Here is a 26,296-nt window from a genome sequence, read left to right as displayed (position 1 = left end):
AGCTCCACACAGACAGTGGAGTAGCAGCCACTATCGTTGGTCACTACACTCGTGCTCTCCCCCAGCTCTGTTAACAATCTGCGGCATAAAACACGAACAGGTAAAAACTGTCCAGGTCCAGCTCCACACAGACAGTGGAGTAGCAGCCACTATCGTTGGTCACTACACTCGTGCTCTCCTCCAGCTCTGTTAACAATCTGCGACATAAAACACAAACAGGTAAAAACTGTCCAGGTCCAACTCCACACAGACAGTGGAGTAGCAGCCACTGTCGTTGGTCACTACACTCGTGCTCTCCTCCAGCTCTGTTAACAATCTGCGGCATAAAACACAAACAGGTAAAAACTGTCCAGATCCAGCTCCACACAGACAGTGGAGTAGCAGCCACTATCGTTGGTCACTACACTCGTGCTCTCCTCCAGCTCTGTTAACAATCTGCGGCATAAAACACGAACAGTTAAAAACTGTCCAGGTCCAGCTCCACACAGACAGTGGAGTAGCAGCCACTGTCGTTGGTCACTACACTCGTGCTCTCCTCCAGCTCTGTTAACAATCTGCGGCATAAAACACGAACAGTTAAAAACTGTCCAGGTCCAGCTCCACACAGACAGTGGAGTAGCAGCCACTGTCGTTGGTCACTACACTCGTGCTCTCCTCCAGCTCTGTTAACAATCTGCGGCATAAAACACGAACAGGTAAAAACTGTCCAGATCCAGCTCCACACAGACAGTGGAGTAGCAGCCACTGTCGTTGGTCACTACACTCGTGCTCTCCTCCAGCTCTGTTAACAATCTGCGGCATAAAACACGAACAGTTAAAAACTGTCCAGGTCCAGCTCCACACAGACAGTGGAGTAGCAGCCACTGTCGTTGGTCACTACACTCGTGCTCTCCTCCAGCTCTGTTAACAATCTGCGGCATAAAACACGAACAGTTAAAAACTGTCCAGGTCCAGCTCCACACAGACAGTGGAGTAGCAGCCACTGTCGTTGGTCACTACACTAGTACTCTCCTCCAGCTCTGTTAACAATCTGCGGCATAAAACACGAACAGTTAAAAACTGTCCAGGTCCAGCTCCACACAGACAGTGGAGTAGCAGCCACTGTCGTTGGTCACTACACTCGTGCTCTCCTCCAGCTCTGTTAACAATCTGCGGCATAAAACACGAACAGTTAAAAACTGTCCAGGTCCAGCTCCACACAGACAGTGGAGTAGCAGCCACTGTCGTTGGTCACTACACTAGTACTCTCCTCCAGCTCTGTTAACAATCTGCGGCATAAAACACAAACAGGTAAAAACTGTCCAGGTCCAGCTCCACACAGACAGTGGAGTAGCAGCCACTATCGTTGGTCACTACACTCGTGCTCTCCTCCAACTCTGTTAACAATCTGCGGCATAAAACACGAACAGGTAAAAACTGTCCAGGTCCAGCTCCACACAGACAGTGGAGTAGCAGCCACTGTCGTTGGTCACTACACTAGTACTCTCCTCCAGCTCTGTTAACAATCTGCGGCATAAAACACGAACAGGTAAAAACTGTCCAGGTCCAGCTCCACACAGACAGTGGAGTAGCAGCCACTATCGTTGGTCACTACACTCGTGCTCTCCTCCAGCTCTGTTAACAATCTGCGGCATAAAACACGAACAGGTAAAAACTGTCCAGGTCCAGCTCCACACAGACAGTGGAGTAGCAGCCACTATCGTTGGTCACTGCACTCGTGCTCTCCTCCAGCTCTGTTAACAATCTGCGGCATAAAACACAAACAGGTAAAAACTGTCCAGGTCCAGCTCCACACAGACAGTGGAGTAGCAGCCACTATCGTTGGTCACTACACTCGTGCTCTCCCCCAGCTCTGTTAACAATCTGCGGCATAAAACACGAACAGGTAAAAACTGTCCAGGTCCAGCTCCACACAGACAGTGGAGTAGCAGCCACTATCGTTGGTCACTACACTCGTGCTCTCCTCCAGCTCTGTTAACAATCTGCGACATAAAACACGAACAGGTAAAAACTGTCCAGGTCCAGCTCCACACAGACAGTGGAGTAGCAGCCACTGTCGTTGGTCACTACACTAGTACTCTCCTCCAGCTCTGTTAACAATCTGCGGCATAAAACACAAACAGGTAAAAACTGTCCAGATCCAGCTCCACACAGACAGTGGAGTAGCAGCCACTGTCGTTGGTCACTACACTAGTACTCTCCTCCAGCTCTGTTAACAATCTGCGGCATAAAACACGAACAGGTAAAAACTGTCCAGGTCCAGCTCCACACAGACAGTGGAGTAGCAGCCACTGTCGTTGGTCACTACACTAGTACTCTCCTCCAGCTCTGTTAACAATCTGCGGCATAAAACACGAACAGGTAAAAACTGTCCAGGTCCAGCTCCACACAGACAGTGGAGTAGCAGCCACTATCGTTGGTCACTACACTCGTGCTCTCCCCCAGCTCTGTTAACAATCTGCGGCATAAAACACGAACAGGTAAAAACTGTCCAGGTCCAACTCCACACAGACAGTGGAGTAGCAGCCACTGTCGTTGGTCACTACACTCGTGCTCTCCTCCAGCTCTGTTAACAATCTGCGGCATAAAACACAAACAGGTAAAAACTGTCCAGATCCAGCTCCACACAGACAGTGGAGTAGCAGCCACTATCGTTGGTCACTACACTAGTACTCTCCTCCAGCTCTGTAAAAGCCTTACTTACTTTTTACACCTTACCTTCACTCCTGTCTTCAAGCTAAATCTGAGACAAGCGTTACCGTTCAACAAATAATCTGGGTCGTAGTAGCTATACTAACCTGTTGTCATCAGCCTCCCGGCCACCCAGATCAGGCTTGTCTGTAGAGGAACACCACAACACGTAGTTGTGTTTCAACAGGTGTCTGGCATAGAAGAGGTCCGCCCCAAACAGAGTGGGGTCTGGAGGCAAGTTACCCAGCGGGATGTGGAAGTATCTGCACTGCTCTGTGGCGAGCTGCAGACTTGTCTCCATGTTGAGGTAATGTTTGACCATGATTTTGGCTCCAACACGCTGCCAGTCCAGGCTCGAATATAGTGAATCCAAGTCCTGGGAACAATCATATTATTTTCCAATCATAAAACCATAAAACAAATTTTAAGTAAAAAATTATATCTTTGTTTGGAAAAAATACTCACAGGACAAATTTATGAAAACAGAAATTAACACTAAAGTAGAATAAACTATAGTCCTCGCAACCCTAACGTGGGGCAGCCCAAGGCCGCACTAGATATACGGCGTGCAGCCTTGGGCTGCCTCAAGTTAGGGTGGCGAGGACTATAGATGCACAGGATTTAGTAAATTCAACCAGTGAGAGATTTCAAAATAGCCTATGGTGTAGAGTGTTTTGGTTTTTGATAGGAAGAGCAAACTTACTTGTACAGTGGGCGAGTCTTCTCAATAGGTAACACATAAACACACGTACACACAAAATTAACATGTTTCTTGGTCACTGACCCCTCAATCTCAGAGAATGGAGGATTGACAATGAGGTCAGTCACCATGAAATATTTCAATTTTGTTTGTGTTTATGTTTATTTATCTTTATTAATTGAGAAGATTAACCCACTGTACAGGTAAGACTGTACAGTGTATACAATACAGTTATACAACACAAAATCAAACTTATTTCGGTCTAGAGCTCTTTACCAAGAATACTTACAGTGAGACATGTTTCTTTAGGCCCTGACAAAGAGTCAGATAACTATCAGATAACCTGATACATAATAAAACAAACGGTATCAGTAATATGACACATACTTTCTACCATTAGCTTGTAAAAACCCTTTATCATGGGTATGCCGTGGGAGTAACTTTGATATTTTATAGTAAAAATCACAAAAGTTGCAATGACTTTTGAACTGTAATTTTACAGCAATGGGGGGTTGCATTATTTGGTTTAGAATTATAAGGACCATAACATACTAATTTTAATCCAAACCAACTATTTCAAACAAAAATGTCTGATATTTAATGGGGAAAATAATATAAGTAACAATAATTTCTGAACCGTTATTTTTAAAACAATGGGAGTTGTACAGTTTTTAAGAATAACATAATAAATTGTTATCAAAATTGTTTGGGCCACTTTTGATTCTTCTGTTATTTTATGGGTTTTTATGGAAAATCACCATTGTAAAAAAAAATTCCAAAAAGTAAAAAAAAAACCACCTGGAGATACCATGAATTAATACCTACATGATAAAATTTCATCAAAATATGACTAAAGGTTTGGTCTGTAGCTCTGTACAAATCACGAATACTAGAAAAATACCGGTATGGATCATAAACATAAACAAATGACGTTGTTGGCCCGAATCCTATACTAATAGCATTGAACATATGATTTGGCAGTTCCATTTAAGCAATGTTAAATAATGTTTATTTTCGGGCCAAAAACGTCATTTGTTTATGTTTATGATCCATACCGGTATTTTTCCAGTAATCGTGGTACAAATCCACACATAAAGACAGACACACACACACACACACACACACTCACACATTTGTACCTAAGACAGTATCCGAGGTCCTTGACGTTTCATACAGTATTTGAAGTCTCGTATTAAGGCAATGGTTTTAGGAAATGTATTAATATGTACAGTGCTGTCCACAACCCATAGATCATATAAATGACACCTTTTGAAAATAATGTTATTTTGACATTAACCTTTCCATTTGGGTTCGAGGTCTCGGCCACACATGTATGGTTGCAGTTCTCCAAAGTTTCGCTTTTGAGCCTTGTAAACACAATTATGATAGTTCCCCAGACTACTAAATGAGGGGCAACATTGCCATTCCATCCACAACAATGTGTGTTTATCCCAGACATAAACATGCGATAAGTGCTGTCCATATTCTCTGAGCTTAGTCATCTGTTCATTATCCTTTTGAATTCTAAACCGTTATATGTATTATGTTTTCTTGAGTTCTTGTGTTGTATGACACAATGTTTAAGCATACCTAGTTAACAAAATAACAACTCTTACCGTAGCTTTTGTTTAAGGTGATCGAAATGCACCAAAGTTACTAATGCAATGTTCTTTGTCAATTTGGTTGATTAAACGAGAAAAAACAATGACTGGTGTCGTTTTGTTATTTGTCGATTACACTACAATTTGCAAAAAGAGACTTTGAACAGAATCCAATTTTATTCATTATTTCTCGTGTTCACATAAACTTTCAGTGAACTGATGATTTGTCACTTATTAATGATACCATACTTCATTTAAATATTAATATCAGTAAACCAAACAATGAACATCTGTTTTTACATATAATTGTCTTAGCGAATTTCCCATATAGGAAATAGGCTATTAACGTAGGTCTCATGGTAAGACCTGGACCGATTTACTTTTTTGTTTTTAAGTCCCCACAGACCAAAAACACCATCCATTCAAAATTGTATATATATTTATATATGTGTCCATTAGCACGATAAATCGAGCAAAAATTATCCGATTTTGATGAAATTTTTGTATAAACATGTGAACCTACATTTATTTGAAACCAGTATTTCCCTTGGGCTACGCCCCATGAGCTTCCACATTTTCAATGTTTACATTTTGGAAGAATGTAATCAATGTAATCAATTGAAGTCAGCTGTAAATACTTTAATTTGACAGTTTGTTCAAAGAGCAAAGGTTAAGAGGTACAGGTTTTGCTACCAAGAGATTCAAAAGTTTTAGGATTATGAGAATAGTAGCAACAACATCTGATTACAGTTAAAAAAGGGGTTTGTTACGTATTAATAGGCTATATAGAATAGATTTTATATATTTACACATTTAAGAATAAAAATTAGGAAATATTTATAAATAAAAAAACTTTTTAAAATACCACGTTTTTAAACTAACTAAAAAAAAAGTAGAAACAATTTACAAACATGTAGAGAGAAAAAATATTGTAATATTCAAAACAAAAACTTGGGGTGCATGCAATAGGTGAAGATAGGGCCTAATAATTGTAAATTAGCTATTGCATGCGCCCCACGTTTTTAGTTTTAAACCTTAAGGCCGGTTACACACATATGCATCTCGCACCATGCGACTAGCATTTTTCTTGCTACTAGCGTGCATGCAGCTTGAAGACCAACCTGTGTTAATTAATTGGAGCTTACACACATATGCGACTGGCATCGTGCAGCTAGCGTGCAGCGCCACTCGGAACCGATCAGTCTGTGTTTTGGCGCTGCATGCCAGGGCTAGAGATATACATGCAGTGTGCATCTTCAGTTGACGCATGCGCATAACACATTTCCAAGTCACATGGCTATTGCTAAACTCTTATTCATAGACATACTATATACTGTGAAATGTGATAAAATAGACAGAATCACGCTATCCACTATTTTTTCGTCACAGTGATATCTAAGGTCACGTATTTTATAAATGTGTCAGAATTCATGCGGTACAACTTCTGAAACTTCTCTGGATGTTCCAAGAGCTGATCATGTATTGGCTACTTTCAACACTTAAGCGCTAATAAGGGGACACCCAATATTTTATTCGCCCTATAGCATTTCATCAGCCGATGACGACATCAACATTTTCCAATGAACTGAGCGTCAAAAAGCCTCACCTCTCTCATCTTTCTACTAGCACGTGCAACAACAATGCAGCGTGCATGCATCTCGCACAGTACTACTGGCATCAAAAATCCTCGTCGCAACGTGTGAGATGCATATGTGTGTAACCCGCCTTACAGTATTTTTTCTCTCTACATTTTTAAAAATTATTTTCTACTTTTTAGTTAGTTTAAAAACGTGGTATTTTAAAAAGGTTTTTTATTTATAAATTATTTTCAAATAATCTGACTACAATAATTACTTGAATCCTCGCACCAAGTTTGTGATTCTTACTGTGCGGCTCATTTAGCCGCACGGGATTCCTAGATTATAAAATATTAGTATGAGGACAAATTCAGACCTAGTTAGATTGCAATATGTTGAAAATTTAAATAAAGTCAACAAATTATGCATGCATAAAACGAGTCAATATTTTTTAGTGCTGCAATAACTAAGCGCTCTAAAGTTTGTTTGTGGGCGGAATTTTACCCCCGCGGATTTGGAAGCTAATGAAAATAGACTGAGCGTGATAAATTAGATTAGCAATAAAAACTGGAATTTTGTCCCCTGTCAAAATAAATTGCGTTTAGGCAACTGTAGATGTCCGGCCCGGATTTTTACCCCCTGGACAGATAAAGAAATTATTGAGAATGATATATTTTCTTCTCTCAGTTTTAATTTAATAGTAAACATTTTATTATTAAGTAGCCTTATCTTAATTTATTTGTAATCTCAACTAAGTAAACAGGTTTTGCTGTTTAATATTGATATTCGGGATTTGGGATTGGGGCCAACTGTTAGTTAATATATATGTATAATAAACTGAGTATCTCATTAAAATAATAATTGGGTGAACCTTTCTTAAACAATGTATTATATCACCGTGGAAAAACAATTTATTTAGTTTCCGTTGTACAATAACACATGCCTTTATGTTTCTTCAGGGAAAAACCATGAGCTATATTTATTGGTTTTTACTGAGAAAGGTCATCGAAATACCTGTTGTAAAATGTAGTTGAATGCATCCGGTACAAAATATTCGACCAATGTTTGTGTTGACTACTGAAAGGAAACCCATATGTTTGTAAATACATATTAACCAACAGTTTGCCCCAAAAATCAAATTCCGAAACTCGAATATAAAAATTAAAATTAAAAACCTGTTTGATTAGTTATGGTTACAGATAAATTAAGATAGCCTACTTAAGAATACAATGTTTAATATTAAATTAAAACTGAAAGGAGAAAATTAATCATACTCACTTATTTCTATATCTGGCCAGGGGGTGAAATTCAGGGGGTAAAAATCCGGGCCGTACATTTTGAGCTGACCTCATGAAGGGGGTAAAAGTCTGGGTGCAAAATTCCGGCCCATACACTCTAGGTTTTTATAATTTGATGTGTTCTGATTAAATTCACAACCGTGAAAATATGCATTTAATTCCACCTTTAATCCATCAAACTGATGGTGTGCAACTCGAAAGTTCGCGGCCGGAATTTTACCCCTGGTTTACTGAGGTCAGTTTTGCCCAGGGGATAAAAATCCGCTACCCCTGCTTTCCTATTTAATTTCTAAAGAATCAGTGTACCAAGTTTCAGTCACCAATGTAAATGGGAAGTAGGAGAGTTAGTGATGAGTGAGTGAGTCACAGTCAGTCAGTGAGGGCTTTGCATTTTATAGGTATAGATAGATGTATATATTTATATGAATTTGAACAGATGGTGTTTTTGGCCTTTGGGGACATCAAAATGAAAAAGTAAATCTGTCCCGGGTCTTGTCTTAGATACGGTAAAATGTATTTTGATTTTTTCATAGATTTTTGTCTGCGTTCAATATGATCGACAGAAGGGTTTTAATTAGGGAATGTCAAGTCTCGAAATTTCGGGAAATTTTAAATCTCGTTACACGAGACGAGATTTCTTTTTGGCCAAGATTTTTATCAAGACGAGAATAAAAAAAAAAAATTTAATTTAAAAACGCCTGCAGAAAGTCAATGCAATACCCGCAATACAGGAGCGTGTTGTAGTTGCGTTTCCTTTGGGAAGGCGTTCTTATTTAATTAATTCTTTAAATGTAAATATTACTTTCATTATTTAAATAATATTACTTTAATAACATTTGAGAAGTTTTGTTAAGTGTAAGCAGTGTGAGGAATGTTTTATTACTATAAAAAGTCAAAACAAGTAACTATTTTATAAAAATTAATATTGCTTTTATTTTATTATTTATTTTATTTTAGGATAAGTTGAACTCTATCCTAACTGATATCACTATGTTTTCTAATCGTAGGCATTTTTAATAAGTTAGGCGTGATTAATAAAAAAATGTTATGCTGATGTTTTTTAATAAAATATTGTAAATATTCTTGCCTATTATCATTATTTTTGTATTTAAACAGTCATCTAACAATGTTACAAAATCAGGTAAAAATTTTGAACGTGTATTTCCCGTTGTGTATGAGAAGGGAAATCCCGTCTCGATCTCGTCTCAAAATTTTATGAGAAATAAAAAATCTCATCTCGTCTCGTCTCGAACTAAAAATCCACTCTCGTCCATCCCTAGTTTTAATTTTTGAAATATGATATCTATAGTGGAATAGAATACAGAATAGGACCGAAACCAGTTCGAGTCGGGTGGGGCGGGGCATGCAGCATCCAATCAGCTTTTAGAAAACTGTCCACTGTTGCCAAGTTGTGCCACGCACTCAGTCTCTGCCCGATAGCCGACCTGTGCGTTTCTAGTATACCCTCCTGTTTTGTCAAGAATTCGTCTATGAACTGTGTTTCGCCCAATGAATACGGACAACAGTACGCGACGTGGACGACCACGAGTACACGTGAAACGTTTGCGATATCGTAACGTCGGACGTGGTGTTCCTTTACGTAATGCAAATATATTGATAGGCCTATATAAAAATGTCATTGTCCCTTAAAAATTTTATTTAAGTTTCATACGTCAATATTTTCTTTTGTAAATATTTTTATGTAACAATTTCCAGTGCAATGTAATAATATTTTCTAATAAAAATAGTTATGTCATTTTGGCAATAAATTGGCAGTTATGTTATCTATTTCCCTTTTTACCTGGTATGTTTTTTGAGGATTTCTAGAGTACCTACATACGAAGTTTTTTTTGTTATAGAAGAGTGATATATCGTATGACTATTTTAATGAATGCAACACATAACGTAATGTATGTAAACGTTAGTTCAATTTTCTTAAATTCAATATAAAACTAACGGACTTTTTTGTCAAATCACAATAATACAGAAATGTCTTCGTCACTGTTGAGCTACCTGTTCTCCGTAAGTTTAAGTTCAGTCGAGTGGCAATAATAAGATTAACGGAGTGAGGGTCACAATAGGTGTTCAAAGAAAGGCCTCTTTGGGGTAATTCCTAAACATTGACCAACTTCGTTTCCTAAACACAACCAAACTATTGCTGTAAATGTTTAATATGGAAGATTTTACCTTCTTCATTTCCATGTTAATTTGTTTTATGTATCAAACTATAAGCAGGGCAACAATTTACAAGATTTTAGCGAATTTCCCTATAGGGAAGTAGCTATTACCGTAGGTGGCACGGTAAGACCTAGACCCGGGACCGATTTAATTTTTCATTTTGATGTCCCCAGAGGCCAAAAACACTATTCGTTCAAATTTTTATATATGTATATATATATATATAGACATATATATATATATACGTCCGTGAACGCGATAACTTGAGTAATTTTTGTCCGATTTTGATGAAATTTGGTTTAAAGGTGTAAAGCGGGATAAACTTGAATGAGTTCGCGAACCAGCATGATCGGACCATGGGAACGGGGCTTTACGGGGGGTTTTATGGGGTAAAAATTGGTTTTTCTCACTTTTGACCCTCAAAACACAAAATTTCCCAATTTCTCTTTAGACCTTTTTAAAGAGCTTAAAAAAACAAATAATTTAGTATATGAAAGTATTTTTGTTCGATTATTAGTAACGGAGAAAATTAAAAAAATTGTAAATTTAAAATTCCCATGTTATTCTTATGGAGAATATTGTCAAATGTTGTAGTTTGCTTGTTTATGAATATATTTTGATCAAACTCGGCAAATTTATTTATTTTCTACTAAGCTATCAATATTTTACTCAAAAACACACTTTATTAGTTTCCTTGTAGCAGCAAACCTAGGTACTCGTTAAACCTAATGTTATTAAAATATATTTAACTGAAAATCAATTCAGACAAATGGAAATTCGCTTAGTCGGCAGGTTTGCTGCGGCGGGGGTATTTAGAACTGCTATAAAAGTTTTTGGACCATATGTATTCATTTGCTCTTATTGTTACGGTGATTTGTTTAAAAATTGGGGTTGACAAACGTTTGACTATAGGATGCTATAGGCAACATATTTCCAGAGACTTGTAAAGGTGACCCTATATAAAATGTATTTTCATTTTATATTTATTAATTGTATGTTAATATATTTTTCAAAAACTAAATCTAGTAGCGGTTTAAGTCATTAATTGTGCAAATAATCTATCCATAATCATGTAAGGGATGAATGTATCTTCCATGTGATATAAACATGACAACACTAACCGATACCGCCCAAAAATTAATAATTTGTAGTGTTATTAATTAATTATTAATTAAACTACCCTACAAGTGGGAAGACAGAGTCAGAGGGATGCCCGCGCCCGCTCCCCGGCTCTAGGTGAAAGTCGGCTCACCAGCCAAGAACGAAGTGGCAACGTCGCATCCCCTACCTCCTCACAGGCCAGTCCTATTCTGTATTCTATTCCACTATAGAAATGTTGACCAAAGTTTTATCAGTAATATTAAGGATTTGTATGATGAGTCAAAGATATAAGTGTCTTTTTTGTATCTACTAGCTCAACTGAGAAGTGAACCGCTCAAAATGTATATGAACAGGAAACAGATAAGCCGTGAGAACTCTTTAAACATGGAGACTACGTGTACAACCGTGGGAAATATTTTTGTAATCGAGTTCTAAGTTTCCAGATAAGCTGAGGACCGGAAATTCTGAGGCCGGATATTAGTGGTACTATTGTAGTCATATTAGATTGGTTTCATTGACGATACAATCTTGTTCACAAAAAGGTATTGGAATAGAATTCTTGAAAAAGATCAAATTTTTTTATAAAACACAGGAATGTCATTCTGTCTTAAACTATTAAATCGATTTAATGATTTGAATGGCATTTTACACGGGTTGTTATGTGCTTTAAAATTGTAAAAATGAATTTTTGTTGGATTAATACTTTTTTTAGTCATAAGAAAACAAATTTTACATGCACTCTATATTGTAGTATTTTGCGCCCAAAAAGCTTACCAATATTCAGAATTCTCACAAACTCATTGAGCAATAACTGGAGGAGAGAACATTGCATATTTCACAGTAAAATTGGGACAGAAGAAGCCACATGATGGATCTGATATATGGACCCATGTATCGCCACCTTGCTCTGTCCGCCTGGAGTGATAAATGCATGCAGGATTCACCCAAATGGCAAGCGTTGCGCCCACTCGCGCCAATAACGTGTTTGTTTTGTCGAAATTTTCAGAATACAATTCCTTGTAAGGGATGTGAGGAAGTTTTACAAGCATATATAATCAATCCAAGTATATTTACACACTCTTTACTGACTGTGTGTCAAAAGTAAATGTCATAAGGATATCCAGTAAAGTTATGAAATGGTTTAATTTTGGTACTTTCGTATTGTACAGAGGCCACCCTTATACAGCGCGCTGTGCGGTTATGTTAGGTCGTTATGTTAGGAACATTAAACTTAATTCCAAAGATAAAATCACAAAAAAATTGATACTAAGTACTCTAATATTCTAATGGAAATGATTGGTTATTAACATAACCTCTCGGAGAAGTGATTGTTAAATCCCCAAGTCAGTGGAAATGAGTAACACATTTTTACAATTTTTAATTTTCTTGTTAGGTTACTTCGAGTATTATAGCAAAATAAAATTTTTACATCACTTGTTCAAAATGTGTTTACCATACTTATATGTAATCCCTCACTTGTCTCGCACAGGAACAACCATACTCCTCCAGTAAACATCTATTTTACGGACTGGTAACGATATATGCTAATAAACAACATTATGACAAAATAAGCAAATACCATATCTTACCTGAATGTGGATGGGTACCAAGGGAAAGTCGTTCAGTCCTGGCATGTTTGATACAAGGGCTGGGATGTCTGCAGAAATGAACAACACTCAAATCAATAATGGATACAAACAAACCTAAAATTTTAATTGTTTACTATTTGGTTTTATATGTGAAGCATTAATGTCATTATATAAAGGAATAACTACTACTACTCCTGTGGCCACTCAAATCCAAGTTGATTTGTGGGCTCGCCAACAAGTTGTCTCCGAACTCCTCCATCTCTGCCTTGTCCGCTTCTCCACCAATTCTTCTTATATCTGCAGCCACTAACTGCTCTGTCTTAAACTTGGTCTTCCTAATAGGCGCCTTCAATCTGGTCAACCTCTCCACACCTGTCTTACATCTCCAGCCACTTGATTGCTCTAGCTTAATCTTGTCTTCCTAATGGGCGCCTTCTATCTAGTCAACCTCTCCACACCTGTCTTAGATGTAAGACAAACATTTCTAACAATGGCAATTTATATACAGGGTGTCCCGTAACTCTCTGGACATATGTATATAGCGTTATTCCTTAGGTCAAGACAAACACATTTCACCATAGGAACATGGGTCTGTGGGGTCTAGTTTACCGACTGTCGGTATTTATGTGTTTTTTACAAAAACACTAATAACTCCTAAACGGTTTGAGATACAGCTTTGATATTTTACAAAAATGTTTATCTTATTAAGACCTTTTATCGTTAGAAATTATACTAAAAAATCATTAACCGTTTCAAAATGGCGGCTATTTAAAATATTTGATGCCAAATTTCATGAAAACCGTTAACTTTACAAAAAAAGTGCAAGAGAGAAAAAAGTTTTGTTAATTTTATGTAGTTTTCAATGATACCTTATTTGTTAAGATTGGATAAATAATAACAGAGAAATGTCTTCTTTTCCAAATGCCTGACCACTTTTCTCCATTTAAACAATGCTAATACTCCTTTAACGTTGTTTAGCATTGTTTAAATGGAAAAAGGTGGTCATACATTACGAAAACAACTAGTTTCTCTGTTATTATTTATCCAATCTTAACAAATGAGGTATCATTGAAAACAACATAAAATTTACAAACTTTTTTCTCTCTTGCACTTTTTTTGTAAAGTTAACGGTTTTCATGAAATTTGGCATCAAATATTTTAAATAGCCGCCATTTTGAAACGGTTAATGATTTTTTAGTATAATTTCTAACGATAAAAGGTCTTAATAAGATAAACATTTTTGTAAAATATCAAAGCTGTATCTCAAACCGTTTAGGAGTTATTAGTGTTTTTGTAAAAATCACATAAATACCGACAGTCGGTAAACTAGACCCCACAGACCCATGTTCCTATGGTGAAATGTGTTTGTCTTGACCTAAGGAATAACGCTATATACATATGTCCAGAGAGTTACGGGACACCCTGTAGAAACAGTTGTCTAAATGCTAGTGGTCTCAAAGCAGTAGTAGTCCAGCATCTATAGGGGGTTGAGTATGCACTGAAAGTGTAACTCTTTTTGACTTTTGATTGTTGTTGGGGGCATCTTGGAGATGACAAAAACCGATGTTGTCGCCCTCCCAGCAGGTGCACAACTTGGGGGGGGAAGGTGCTCTGAGACGCGTTCTAGAAAATCGCTTATATCTCGTGAACTAGACACGATAGAAACCAGCTCTAAACGGAATTGTATTACCAACTTCATCTGCTTTAAAAAAGTATCCAGGAAAAGTCCAGTATCTATGATATTAGTTGAGTTATTTAACAATTTATTTAAAAAATTGAATAAAAACCCCTAAAAAACGTTAAATTATCCATTAAAACCCCTTTAAAACAACAAAAAGTACAGTTTTTCATCGTGCATAGTATTTTTCACACGCTAAAGTGACTTTATATGGTAATTATATCGAAATATTACAAGGTTATGCAAGGTTTCCGATGAAGCGGCACGGTGACGTGGGTGACGCCGCTGCGCGGCAGAAATCAACGTGTAGTACAGACTTGTAAAAATTGGGTATGTACCGAAAGTGTAACGCAATTTGACTTTTGATTGTTGTTGGGGGCACCTTGGAGATGGCAAAAACCTATGTTGTCGCCATTCCAGCAGGTGCACAACTTGGTGGGAGGGGGAGGGGAAGTACGGTAGCTCTGAGGCGCGTTCTAGACATCGCTCATATCTCGTGAACTAGACACGATAGAAACATGTTTTAAACGGCATTGTATTACAAACCGCATCTGCTTTAAATATTTTTCAATGAAAATCCCATATCAATGATAACAATTGAGTTATTTGACATTTTATTTGAAATTACAAATTTAAAGTCAAAATACCGTTTATCTGCCTATATAACTCTCATAAAACAATGAATAGTACTGCGTTTGGAGTGCATTCTATGTTCAACACACGAATTACAAAAAAAATAAGTGTACTGTACTTTCCTTAAAATAATATGTACGGAGTTCTCGAGTTTGCGAGAAAATAATTATAAGCTGTTTTTAACACTAGGCTATTTTAAATATAAAATTCAAACAAAAATCTAGGTACAACTACCAAAGAAAATGCTTCAGTTTGAAATGTATACGGTTTTTATTAAAAGAATATTAAAATAGACTTGGAAATGCTGTACTTCATTTTAAAACTTAACTACCATATAAACTACATATAAGAAAACAACGGATACTATTTCGGTCATCTTGTTTGAAACGGTCTTAATGATGAGGATTTCTACAATTTTTAAAACCTTTGCAGTAGGATCAGCAGGATTAAGAAGAAAAGGAAGCACCTGCAATGACAGCCGCTATATAGAAATCACAACTAATCCATCTGCCGTCAAGGACATTAGTAAAACGCCTTGCACACCGGACAGCTTCAAATTACACCTGTAACGGTGTAGTGCCCAACTATATTTTTTGGGAAAAGTCCTCGACAGCAGAAATAGAGCCTTTAGATCTATTCCAGTACGGATTTTTCAAAGACAGCTCAGGAAAAATTGCGCCCCCTTCTTATGACCCTGCCCCCGGCTCCTACAAATTTGCTAAAGGTATATGCAAGACTTGTTCTAGATCAACTTGTAGCTGCTTTTCAAACCAGTCATCCTGCTGCTCCTACTGAAAATGTTTTACAAATAGTAGAAATTCTCATCATTAAGACTGTTTCAAACAAGATGACCGAAATAGTATCCATTGTTTTCTTATGTGCAGTTTATATGGTAGTTAAGTTTTAAAATGAAGTACAGCCTTTCCAAGTCTATTTTAATATTCTTTTAATAAAAACCGTATACATTTCAAACTGAAGCATTTTCTTTGGTAGTTGTAACTTACCTAGACTTTTGTTTAAATTTTATATTTAAAATCGCCTAGTGTTAAAAACAGCTTATAATTATTTTCTCGATAACTCGAGAACTCCGTACATATTATTTTAATGAAAGTACAGTCCACTTATTTTTTTTGTAATTCGTGTGTTGAACATAGAATGCACTCCAAACACAGTACTATTCATTGTTTTATGAGAGTTATATAGGCAGATAAACGGTATTTTGACTTTAAATTTGTAATTTCAAATAAAATGTTAAATAACTCAATTGTTATCATTGATATGGGATTTTCATTGAAAAATATTTAAAGTAGATGCGGTTTGTAATACAATGCCGTTTAAAACATGTTTTTATCCTGTCTAGTTCACGAGATATGAGCGATGTCTAGAACGCGCCTCAGAGCTACCGTACTTCCCCCCCCCTCCAAACCAAGTTATGCACCTGCTGGAATGGCGACAACATAGGTTTTTGCCATCTCCAAGGTGCCCCCAACAACAATCAAAAGTCAAATTGCGTTAAACTTTCGGTACATACCCAATTTTTACAAGTCTGTACTACACGTTGATTTCTGCCGCGCAGCGGCGTCACCCACGTCACCGTGCCGCTTCATCGGAAACCTTGCATAACCTTGTAATATTTCGATATAATTACCATATAAAGTCACTTTTGACTTTAGCGTGTAAAAAATACTATGCACGATGAAAAACTGTACTATTTGTTGTTTTAAAGGGGTTTTAATGGATAATTTAACGTTTTTTAGGGGTTTTTATTCAAATTTTTAAATAAATTGTTAAATAACTCAACTAATATCATAGATACTGGACTTTTCCTGGATACTTTTTTAAAGCAGATGAAGTTGGTAATACAATTCCGTTTAGAGCTGGTTTCTATCGTGTCTAGTTCACGATATATAAGCGATTTTCTAGAACGCGTCTCAGAGCACCTTCCCCCCCCAAGTTGTGCACCTGCTGGGAGGGCGACAACATCGGTTTTTGTCATCTCCAAGATGCCCCCAACAACAATCAAAAGTCAAAAAGAGTTACACTTTCAGTGCATACTCAACCCCCTATAGATGCTGGACTATAGTAACTTATCTCGACCTAAATGAAGAAATAGTTTTGGTTTAGTTTTGGTTTGGAATGTATTTTGTTTTCCTACACTTAATACTTGTAAACTGGTAAGTTACCCATCTGAGACTGTACAGCCACCAGCGTTGGTCCCTTCTTCTCATCCCTGTAAGCCTGCAGTGCTCGCTGGATCTGTCTGCAGGCTTGGCGGAACTCCGTTTCAACTCTCACCTCAAAACTCAGCTCTGTTTCTGGCAACTCATCTGCACTCTTGCCTTTGCTGATCCTAATATGTGACCAATTTATGATTAAAGTTCTGTTACTCAAAGTATGTTACCAATTATTTATTTGTTATAGAAAATAACTATTATATCCTATGATGAAAAACTTGCAAGGGAGTGCAGTTTGAGGTAACGACGAATAATTTGATGACTATTGCAATAATTATAGCCTTTCTACAATCCAAAATAAGACGGTTTTGGTCAACCAGAAGCATTTACGAACAATCTAATAATAAAAAACTACAGAGTCGAAACACTCAAAATTTAAAAAAATTCTTTATTTTTCAGTATTATATTGGTGAACTTGAAGTTAATTAGTTAAAAGCGACGCACTGACAAAACCAAGTCGCAGCTAACTACTAGGGTCCGATAGATAAATAGGCGAAGATTAGGAAATAAAATAAATAACCAGCTCCTAGGCTTAACAAAAGGTCTCACTTCTCAAAATAAAACTAAAAATAATCTTCTCGGAATTAAAAGAAAACGACGCTAACTCGCTATAAGTAAATAATGAAATAAAATAAAACGTAGAAGGCGCATATGCCAATTCTTCTTGGCTTTAAGGAAAATAAATAAAAACTCTTGATTAAAATAAAATAAAACCGTTTTGGATGACTAAAAGTAGGCGTAGGTGACTGCGACACTACACTCGCAGCGTCGGTCGTTAAACTACGATAAACAGCCGAGAATAGCCTAATATATAACGTAATTTCCCTCACTAAAGTGGATACGAGTAGGGGTATAACGTATACGCTAGTTATAAACAGTGTACTTACGTATCACGATACTTCCTGATTCGCCTCTATGTTTCGCACGCCTTCGTCAGGATACTTTATGCTCGCTCGCACAGCCTAAGGAGGGTTGGTGTGCGCGAACCTAACGCTCGCCGCCGACTGCCCTAAAACCTCTACCTCCACGTCTACGTCAGCGCCCCGAGGTTGCGGCGGCCAAGTCACGAACTAGGAGACTTGACCTGCAGTGGACATGTTTGACATTGTTGTCAAGCGCGCTCAAGCCTTTGCGGCCTTTAAATAATTAAAACAAACCCCCCCAATAAAATGTGACCATTACACCCCCTTTTTACTTTGGCGAGAAAAAAAAAACCAACAAAAAAAAAGTTCCTGCCTACAGGTATCTTCGCTCGTACAAACACTTCTTCTAGTGGGCGAGGCGACAAACCATCCCCGCACCCAACGCTCGGCCCTTCTTCTCTGGCGGGGAGAACGCTCTCCTCTCACGCCTATACAAAAGAGAAGTATCGGCCTGTTCGTCTTTATAACGTCGGAACGCATAGCAGGATCTGTCATATTTGCGAAAGTCTCGTCTCCATACGGGCCAGTAATACTGTTTGCCAACTTTACTAGCAGTCTTTTTAACGCCAACATGCCCTGCCGCGGGAGAGTCGTGCATCTCCCCCACAACTGCTGTTCGCTCGTTTTTTGGAACACACCTCCTCCTCTGATCGCTACTATCACCGTCCGTATCCTTCCGAACGTTCAACCGAAATAGTTTGCCGCTACGAATAATGTATTTATCGAAACTACTGGGATTAACATTCACCTTGGTAAAAAATGTTTATCGTACCATCTGTCTGTGCCACCAGATCGTTCATTCAACCTTTCTGGATCACTCCCGGGTGTTTTAGCGTCCGAGTTAACGCATACTTGAATGGGACACACCACTGTCTCGATGGAGGTATGCTCGGCGACACCTTCTGCCTGTTGCGATAACGCACCAGCCACACTGTTGACGGTACCTGTCTGGTACTGAGCCTCAACACCGTGCCATTCGTTCACTCCATCAGCCGCGTCCGGTCTCGTATTCTCTACCTCCAAGTGGTATGTCACCAAGTTAAGTCGCTCTAAGCTATCGATCCCGAGAACTATGTCACTGGTAAGCGTGGGAAGATACAGAGCATGGACTCTTCCATTCGTCCTTTCAATAGACCTTTGAAGTGATAGGACTTGTCCGACTTCGAATAACTACCGTTGGCGAGTCTCACTACCATAGGAGTCAAAACAGACATAGTTCCAGACTGTTCCAAGTGACGTGCCACCGCCGTGCTGATCAACGTGACTACGGCACCTGTATCTATTAGCACGGCGAACTCTCGCCCTGCTATCGTCACCGATACATGCGGTCGTCTGTCGTTAGTCTGAATCTGAGCGTTCTTGGTTTCCGGGAATTTCTTAATTTTCTCTAACCAAGCGCACCAGTCCGGGGGGAGGTCTTCGTAGAAGGCACTACTGAGGATTCAGTCAACCTCATTTGGTATTTTCCTCGACACCGACAATCGTGGGTTCGGATACCCACCTTTTTACAATAGAAACACTTTAGAGTTCTTGGCATACGGCAGTCACGAAACATGTGACCTTTCTTGTCACAGTTCCAACATGTGAGGTACGATTTTTCTCTCATGTAATTCGGCCATCGAGGAACTGCGCTGTTTTCTCGGGGTGAACCTTCGCGCTCACGCTCCGAGTTACGTCGTGGTTTTGTAGATGACAAGGTCCTCGTAAAATTACCCGTCCGGGGGTTCGGAGAGTTCTCTCGTGACCTCCGTGGTCTTGCCTCTGACCTGAAGCCTACGCGCTTCTCGGTTAAACGTCCCGTCACGCCGTTTGATGACTGACACTGGCCAATCGTCGAAACTCCGAAATCATCTCCTGATTTATTATCGCGTCCTCGTCTCGGGTGATAAGCCGTTTCGGGGACCAACGCTGCCGACGGAGGGGGAGGGTGACGGAAAAGAGATTTTTCCCTAAAATAGCTCTCAACGTGTTCCGCTTGTCTGAGCATTTTGTCGACCGAGAAAGAGTTGTGTCTCCTCATCGTCAACTTATATTCGGGTCTCATATTCGTATACAAAATATTCAATTGTTCGTGGAGACTGAGGGTTCCCTTGCGTCGCATGAGAGTAGTTAAAGCCACAACAAAGTTTCTAAAAGCTTCGTTGTCACCTTGAGTCCGACGCCGAATTTCTTCGTCTAGATATCGCTGGTACCCCGGTGGTAGGAATTGTAGCTCGAAACTCGATCTAAAGGACTCATAATTATGCCAGGAGTCTTTATAGTTTTGATACCACAACAGTGCATTACTATGTAGTAGTTCGGGGAGTGCTCGTATAAAATCGTTCTTATTAATTTCGTAGGCCTCCATAAGCTCTTCCAGGCGTTCCAAGAAAGAAACGGGGTCTTTAGAGCCGTCAAAACGAACGTTCCACTTTCGAACTAGATTACACAACGCCGAGACATCAACACCAACCTTACGAACTACGTTAGGATTTTTGTGACACGAATGCAAACCACTACTGAATCTGTGATTCACACTTGCCTGTGTAGGAATACCTAGCTGTTCGCTCGCGAACCCACCGTACTGTCGCTGACCGGTACCGGACACCGTAGGTCGATGAATTGAATCTGTAGAGTGGGAAGTGTCGAAAGCATAGTTAACACGTGGTCTGGTTAGTGTACTATACACCATAATAAATATGTAAATGGCGGACATCAAAAAACGACAAAACAGGTTTTTTTTTTAAACGGCTACATTTCAAAAACAATAAGAGCTAGCCAAGATTTGAATGAATTTTAATGGTCAGGAATTAAATTTTCTACAAAACCCTCTCATGTGTTTTCCGAAAATTTCACCCCTTCACCCCTTAAAAATACGCCCTACTTTCAAAATTTGTTAAATATATTTCAACATTTTAATAGTATTTGCTATTTTTTCCTACCTAAGTAATTTTTTTTTTTAGATATTATTAATGCTTTGTAATCTCCTTACTTGGCTTTAAATTTTACTCATTACATGTTTTTTTCATAACTTTACTCCTTGACCCCCAAAATTTAAGTGTAATGTCAGAATTTGATATACAGGGTACGGCAAAAAAAACCGAACTATTTTTCGCAGCGTACTGTTCAGTGACAGGACGTCTGAGGGTGGTGGGGGTAGGCTCGTTTGAAAGCCTATTCAATGCCATTATGTGTAGTCATAGAGCAGTGGTCACCTGAGCAACACACATTTGTTATCAAAAAAACTAGTTTAACCGAGCAATCAGGCATGTTCAAAGCAGATGTTTGTTTTCGGGCGTGTCTACAAGGACTGTTTTCTACAGCAGCACAGACTCTTATCGAATGTTAGTTGTCTGACGTCCTATCTAACTTTGGACGGCTTGTCAGCTTCTTTTTGAACGCAGAAGCCATTGTTCTCAAGTTGGTAACACATCACATGATTGTGCCACTTGACGGAATTGACGTCGCCCTGATTTAAAAAAATACACGGATCTGCCGCTAAGTTGCAATGACTGAATCATTACTTTTTAAATTCAACTCGATAACAAATACACGATGCTCAGGTTCTATGACTGTTCCACTGTTCTATGACTACAGATAATGGCATCGTGTAGGCTTTCTAACGAGCCTAACCCCATCACTCTCAGACAACCTGTTACTGAACCACATAACTACTGTCGGCTACATAAAATAGATAGGTTTTTATGCCGCACCCTTTTACCACTTTTACGAGGTTATAACATAACAGATTCTTTACCTGTTCTATGGGCGCACGGGTATTGTAAACTGTACACAATTTACTGTATTAGAGCTAACACCATGGTAAATATTGAATTGCCCCCCCCCCCTTGTTTACCACCCTTATGGGGAATAACCTTGAAAGTGGCCAACTTTGGTATGCGGATCTAAAAGTTTAGAATCGTGCTAGACATTTAAAACGTTACAAGAGTGTACATTACCAAAAATAACCCTTACAATTTTCAAAACCTCCATTTTAAAGTTTTGGCCCCCCCTCCCGAAATTCAAAATGAAGGACATCTGAAAACCACACAACACGTTTTTTTAAACTTCAATAACTTAAAGCCCCCTATTTAATATTAACCCCCTATTTAATAAACCCATATAATTTTTTGTATGTAACCCATTCAACAAATAATTGAAACCCCCCCCCCCCCAACCAGTTTTTGAACCACTGTCTTTCATCAAGGTAAATATTTGAAATCTCTCACCGTTACTAGTCTTCGTTTTAAAACCAACGAATAATTTAGAAAAGTGTACACAATTTACAACCCCAACCACCGGAATCAACCCCCCCCCCCACTCTAGTTTTTCTGTATCAAAAACCCATTAGTTGCATTAAACTACAGTACAGTGCTTAGTATTTTACCAACTTCTTATTATTCTATTATTTTACTCAGTAACAGATTTTCTCTGGGGATATTTCCAACAATCCCCCAAACACCCTAGGGGGCCTGGGGGCGGAGCCCCCAGCGAGTCAAAGGCAAGTTGCACCTTTATACAGCCATTTCCTCAACCCTTCAGCTGTGAATGTGTTTTGCTATTTGCATTGTGTTACTCACTTTGCATTCTTCTCAGCAGTGATGACGGAGGAGAGGTTAGGCATCTGGTTGGTCCGCACACTGTCCAGGATAAGGACCAGAGCTTTCTTAGCAGCTGGCATGAAGAGGCCGATAAGCGCTCGTGGCCCGGACATAGCCTTGTGGTGGTACAGGAAGATGTGACGCACATTTTTCTCACCCTGTATGTCAAACAAAAACATTTCAGTTCCAAATACGTAACCAACAGAGAAATCCCCTACAACTCTCCATAAGACACAATGTACAGGGTGTCTCAGACCACCCGGCCGGCTTCTATAGCTCGGCCGGCTTCTACTATAGATCCAATATGACTCCGCGGTCACGGCGTGATCGTTGATATAACTCCACGGTCACGGGCGGGATCGTCGGTATGACTCCGCGGTCACGGCGCGATCGTCGGTATGACTCCGCGGTCAAGGCGGGATCGTCGGTATGACTCCGCAGACACGGCGCGAACGTCGGTATGACTCCGCGGTCACTGCTTGATCGTTGATATAACTCCACGGTCACGGGCGGGATCGTCGGTATGACTCCGCAGACACGGCGCCATCGTCGGTATGACTGCGCAGTCACGGCGCGAACGTAGGTATGACTCCGCGGTCACGACGTGATCGTCGGTATGACTCGCGGTCACGGCATGATCTTTGGTATGACTTCGCGGTCACGGCGTGATCGTCGGTATGACTCGCCATCACGGCACGATCGTTGGTATGACTCGGGTCTCGACGGGATCGTCGTTATTACTCCGCGGTCACGGCGTGTTCGTCGATATGACTCGTGGTCACGGCGCGATCGTTGTATGACTCGCGGTCGCGACTGGATTGTCGTTATTACTCCGTGGTCAAGGCGTGATCGTCGGTATGACTTCGCGGTCTCGGCGCGATTGTTGTATGACTCGCAGTCTCGGCGGGATCGTCCGTATGACTCCGCGATCACGGCACGATCGTCGGTATGGTTCCCCGTCACTGCGTGATCGTTGATATAACTCAATGGTCACGGGCGGTATCGTCGGTATGACTCCGCGGTCACGGGGCGATCGTGGGTATGACTCCGCGGTCTCGACGGGAGTGCGGGACTTGGCAAAATCGCTGACGTTCGGATGAAATCCTGTTCAGAAAAATTCCCGTATCTAATGTAATACCGTCCCGAAAATTGGGAATTTTTTTTGCCCGAAATTTAGGGACCCAACCATCCCTAGTATAAACATCTGTTTGCTGAATTTATTCTGTGTTGAATCTAAATTTCTTCTGAATTTGTATTGGATATTGTGACTCCCGAGGTATTTGAATTCTTTAACATAATCAAATTCATGACCATTGACTAGGAGAGGGTCTTGTGCGTAATGTTGATCTCTTGTGGAGTGGATAAATTTGGTTTTTGAATCATTTGTCTTTTCATTTGTCTTGAGCCCTATCTTTTCTGCTCCCCTTATGAAGACGTCATGACTATGCAGTTAGCGTAGTTAGATCCTCTAGCTTTTCAGACATTATAGCTACGTCGTCTGCAAATGCTAGCACATTCAGTTTGTCTCCAACTTTGACACCCAGGTTCAATCAATCAATCAAATGTTCTTTATTCAAGTTTAGACAATATGTCAATAGCGTCATTTCTGCTGTCTTCTTTAGTGTCTCCTCCAGGGCCAAATTAAATAAAATCGGGGAAAGGCCATCCCCCTTGTCTGACTCCTAAATCAACTTAGAAGGTTTCACTGTTTTGTACATTTATTCTCACAGAGCAACTTTTTAAATATATAAAAATTTGAACGAATGGTGTTTTTGGCATCTGGGGACATCAAAATGAAAAAGTAAATCGGTCCCAGGCCTAGGTCTTACCGTGCCACCTACGGTAATAGCTACTTCCCTATAGGGAAATTCGCTAAAACAGATTTTTCAAGAACAGTTTATAATTGAAGAAATATAAAAGCTACATATCAATCAATCAATCAATTACATCAATTAGGATAATGCAGCATACATACAGCATAGCAAAGTAAAGAACAGTTTTTCCAACTATCATATGATGTCACCAATCATCATGTCTACAGACCAAGTGATGCAGTTGTACGACAGAGACATCCCTGTAGACCACTGCAGAGAATTCAGTGCCTTCAAATAGACTGTTACAAAGATATAAGCGTTTTGATAACATTGGAACACCGACGCAAATATGCGATCTCAGTCTATTTTAATGTGACTAGCCGTCGCATATGTGCGTAGCTGGTCCATATGAATGAAAAATTTTGTACTATTGCAGTAGCAAACGTATTAACAAATTTTTGAGGATCCTGGCTAATAAAAGTCACCTTAAAAGCATCATTATCAGAACCTTATATAGCAAATTTAACCTCAGCTTAATGAATTGTCTGTGTCTTCCCTCAATATAACAAATCCCCTGCATTACTGAAATACCATACATCAGCGTACCTTAAATTTTCAATTGAGCATACAAAGAAATCAAGAATTAAATTAAGCTAACCCAATTAAAGATGTGATAGGCAAGTTGGCAGAATGGCTTACATCATTAACTTTACATCCATGCTTAATATACGTAAATGCTTTGATTATGAGCTTGACTATATGTAAAGTACTGGATCAGTCAATTTGTAATAAAATGACCAATCAGCAGTTCTAGGGTTATAGGTTTATCAAGAATTTGTTGGAATTCAATTTCATAAACATATTATACTTTGATTGTGTCATGAAATTTTGATAATTGATTGAAACATTAATTAATTTAGTGACTAAAATAGATTGAAGAAAAATAGTTAAAGAATTGGAACAAGTGGACTGTATTTTGTTGTGTTTACATGAAAGGAATCACTTACTGTTTTTCTTAATTCTTCTTGAAATGGAATACAATATAATATTATGATGAATTTTCTTGAATTTGACACTTTCTTCCTACATCTTCTCAGTTCATTCTCATTTTGTCTTCATTTGTTTATCTTCATTCACACAGTCACATGTTTTGTTTTTAAATTTTAATTGTTGGACATCTAGTAGTTAAACTGCTTGCATTTACAGTGTTGCCAATTTTAATAATGAAATATTATTTTTAGATACAATGTGAATATAATTTGATAACATATGATAATTAGTAAATATTGAAATGAATTGTAATTTAAACTAATAATAATAAATTGTAAACCTAAACATTGGTTAATGAATTTTGATTGAGTTAATAATTTAAATATGAATGAAATAAAGAAAACTGATAAATACTTAACAGATTGATAAAAAAATGAAAGGAAACTAAAACCTAGCAATCAAAGCGATTCCTCAAATTTATCACCAGAATACGAACCTGGTACCCATCTATAGGCAACAAACACTTTAGTCCCTTTAATTAACATCGTAGTTATAACATCTTTTTTTAACAATAGTCATATCTTCATATTAATTTGTTTCATGTAGATGCAACGGATGTTTTTTAATCCTAAGGGCAGGACTTTTTACTGTCTATATGGACCTTTGTAGGGTAGTTTTACCCCAAATTATGCTGAACCATCCCTCATTT

The 26,296-nt window shown here is 38.7% G+C and overlaps 1 protein-coding gene across 1 annotated transcript in view; it reads right to left on the bottom strand.

Annotated features, from left to right (window-relative positions):
- The window catches only part of LOC128983180 (DNA polymerase epsilon catalytic subunit 1), a 249,705-nt gene that overhangs the window by 47,930 nt on the left and 175,479 nt on the right, over nucleotides 1-26,296 (bottom strand). Inside the window, exons 26-29 of the mRNA XM_054402367.1 lie at nucleotides 22,763-22,941; nucleotides 17,230-17,396; nucleotides 12,736-12,803; nucleotides 2,799-3,067 (exon numbers count right to left, since the gene is read on the bottom strand). Of these exons, the coding sequence (XP_054258342.1) occupies nucleotides 2,799-3,067; nucleotides 12,736-12,803; nucleotides 17,230-17,396; nucleotides 22,763-22,941 (683 nt within the window). The remainder of the gene's footprint in view (nucleotides 1-2,798; nucleotides 3,068-12,735; nucleotides 12,804-17,229; nucleotides 17,397-22,762; nucleotides 22,942-26,296) is intronic.

Source organism: Macrosteles quadrilineatus, unplaced genomic scaffold, assembly GCF_028750875.1.
Source record: "Macrosteles quadrilineatus isolate MER2022 unplaced genomic scaffold, UCM_ALF_1.0 Scaffold_1__1_contigs__length_201487025, whole genome shotgun sequence".
In the NCBI taxonomy this organism is placed as follows: domain Eukaryota; kingdom Metazoa; phylum Arthropoda; class Insecta; order Hemiptera; family Cicadellidae; genus Macrosteles; species Macrosteles quadrilineatus.
Note: the sequence above shows the minus strand (reverse complement) of the source record. Positions and strands in the feature narration are given on the sequence as shown.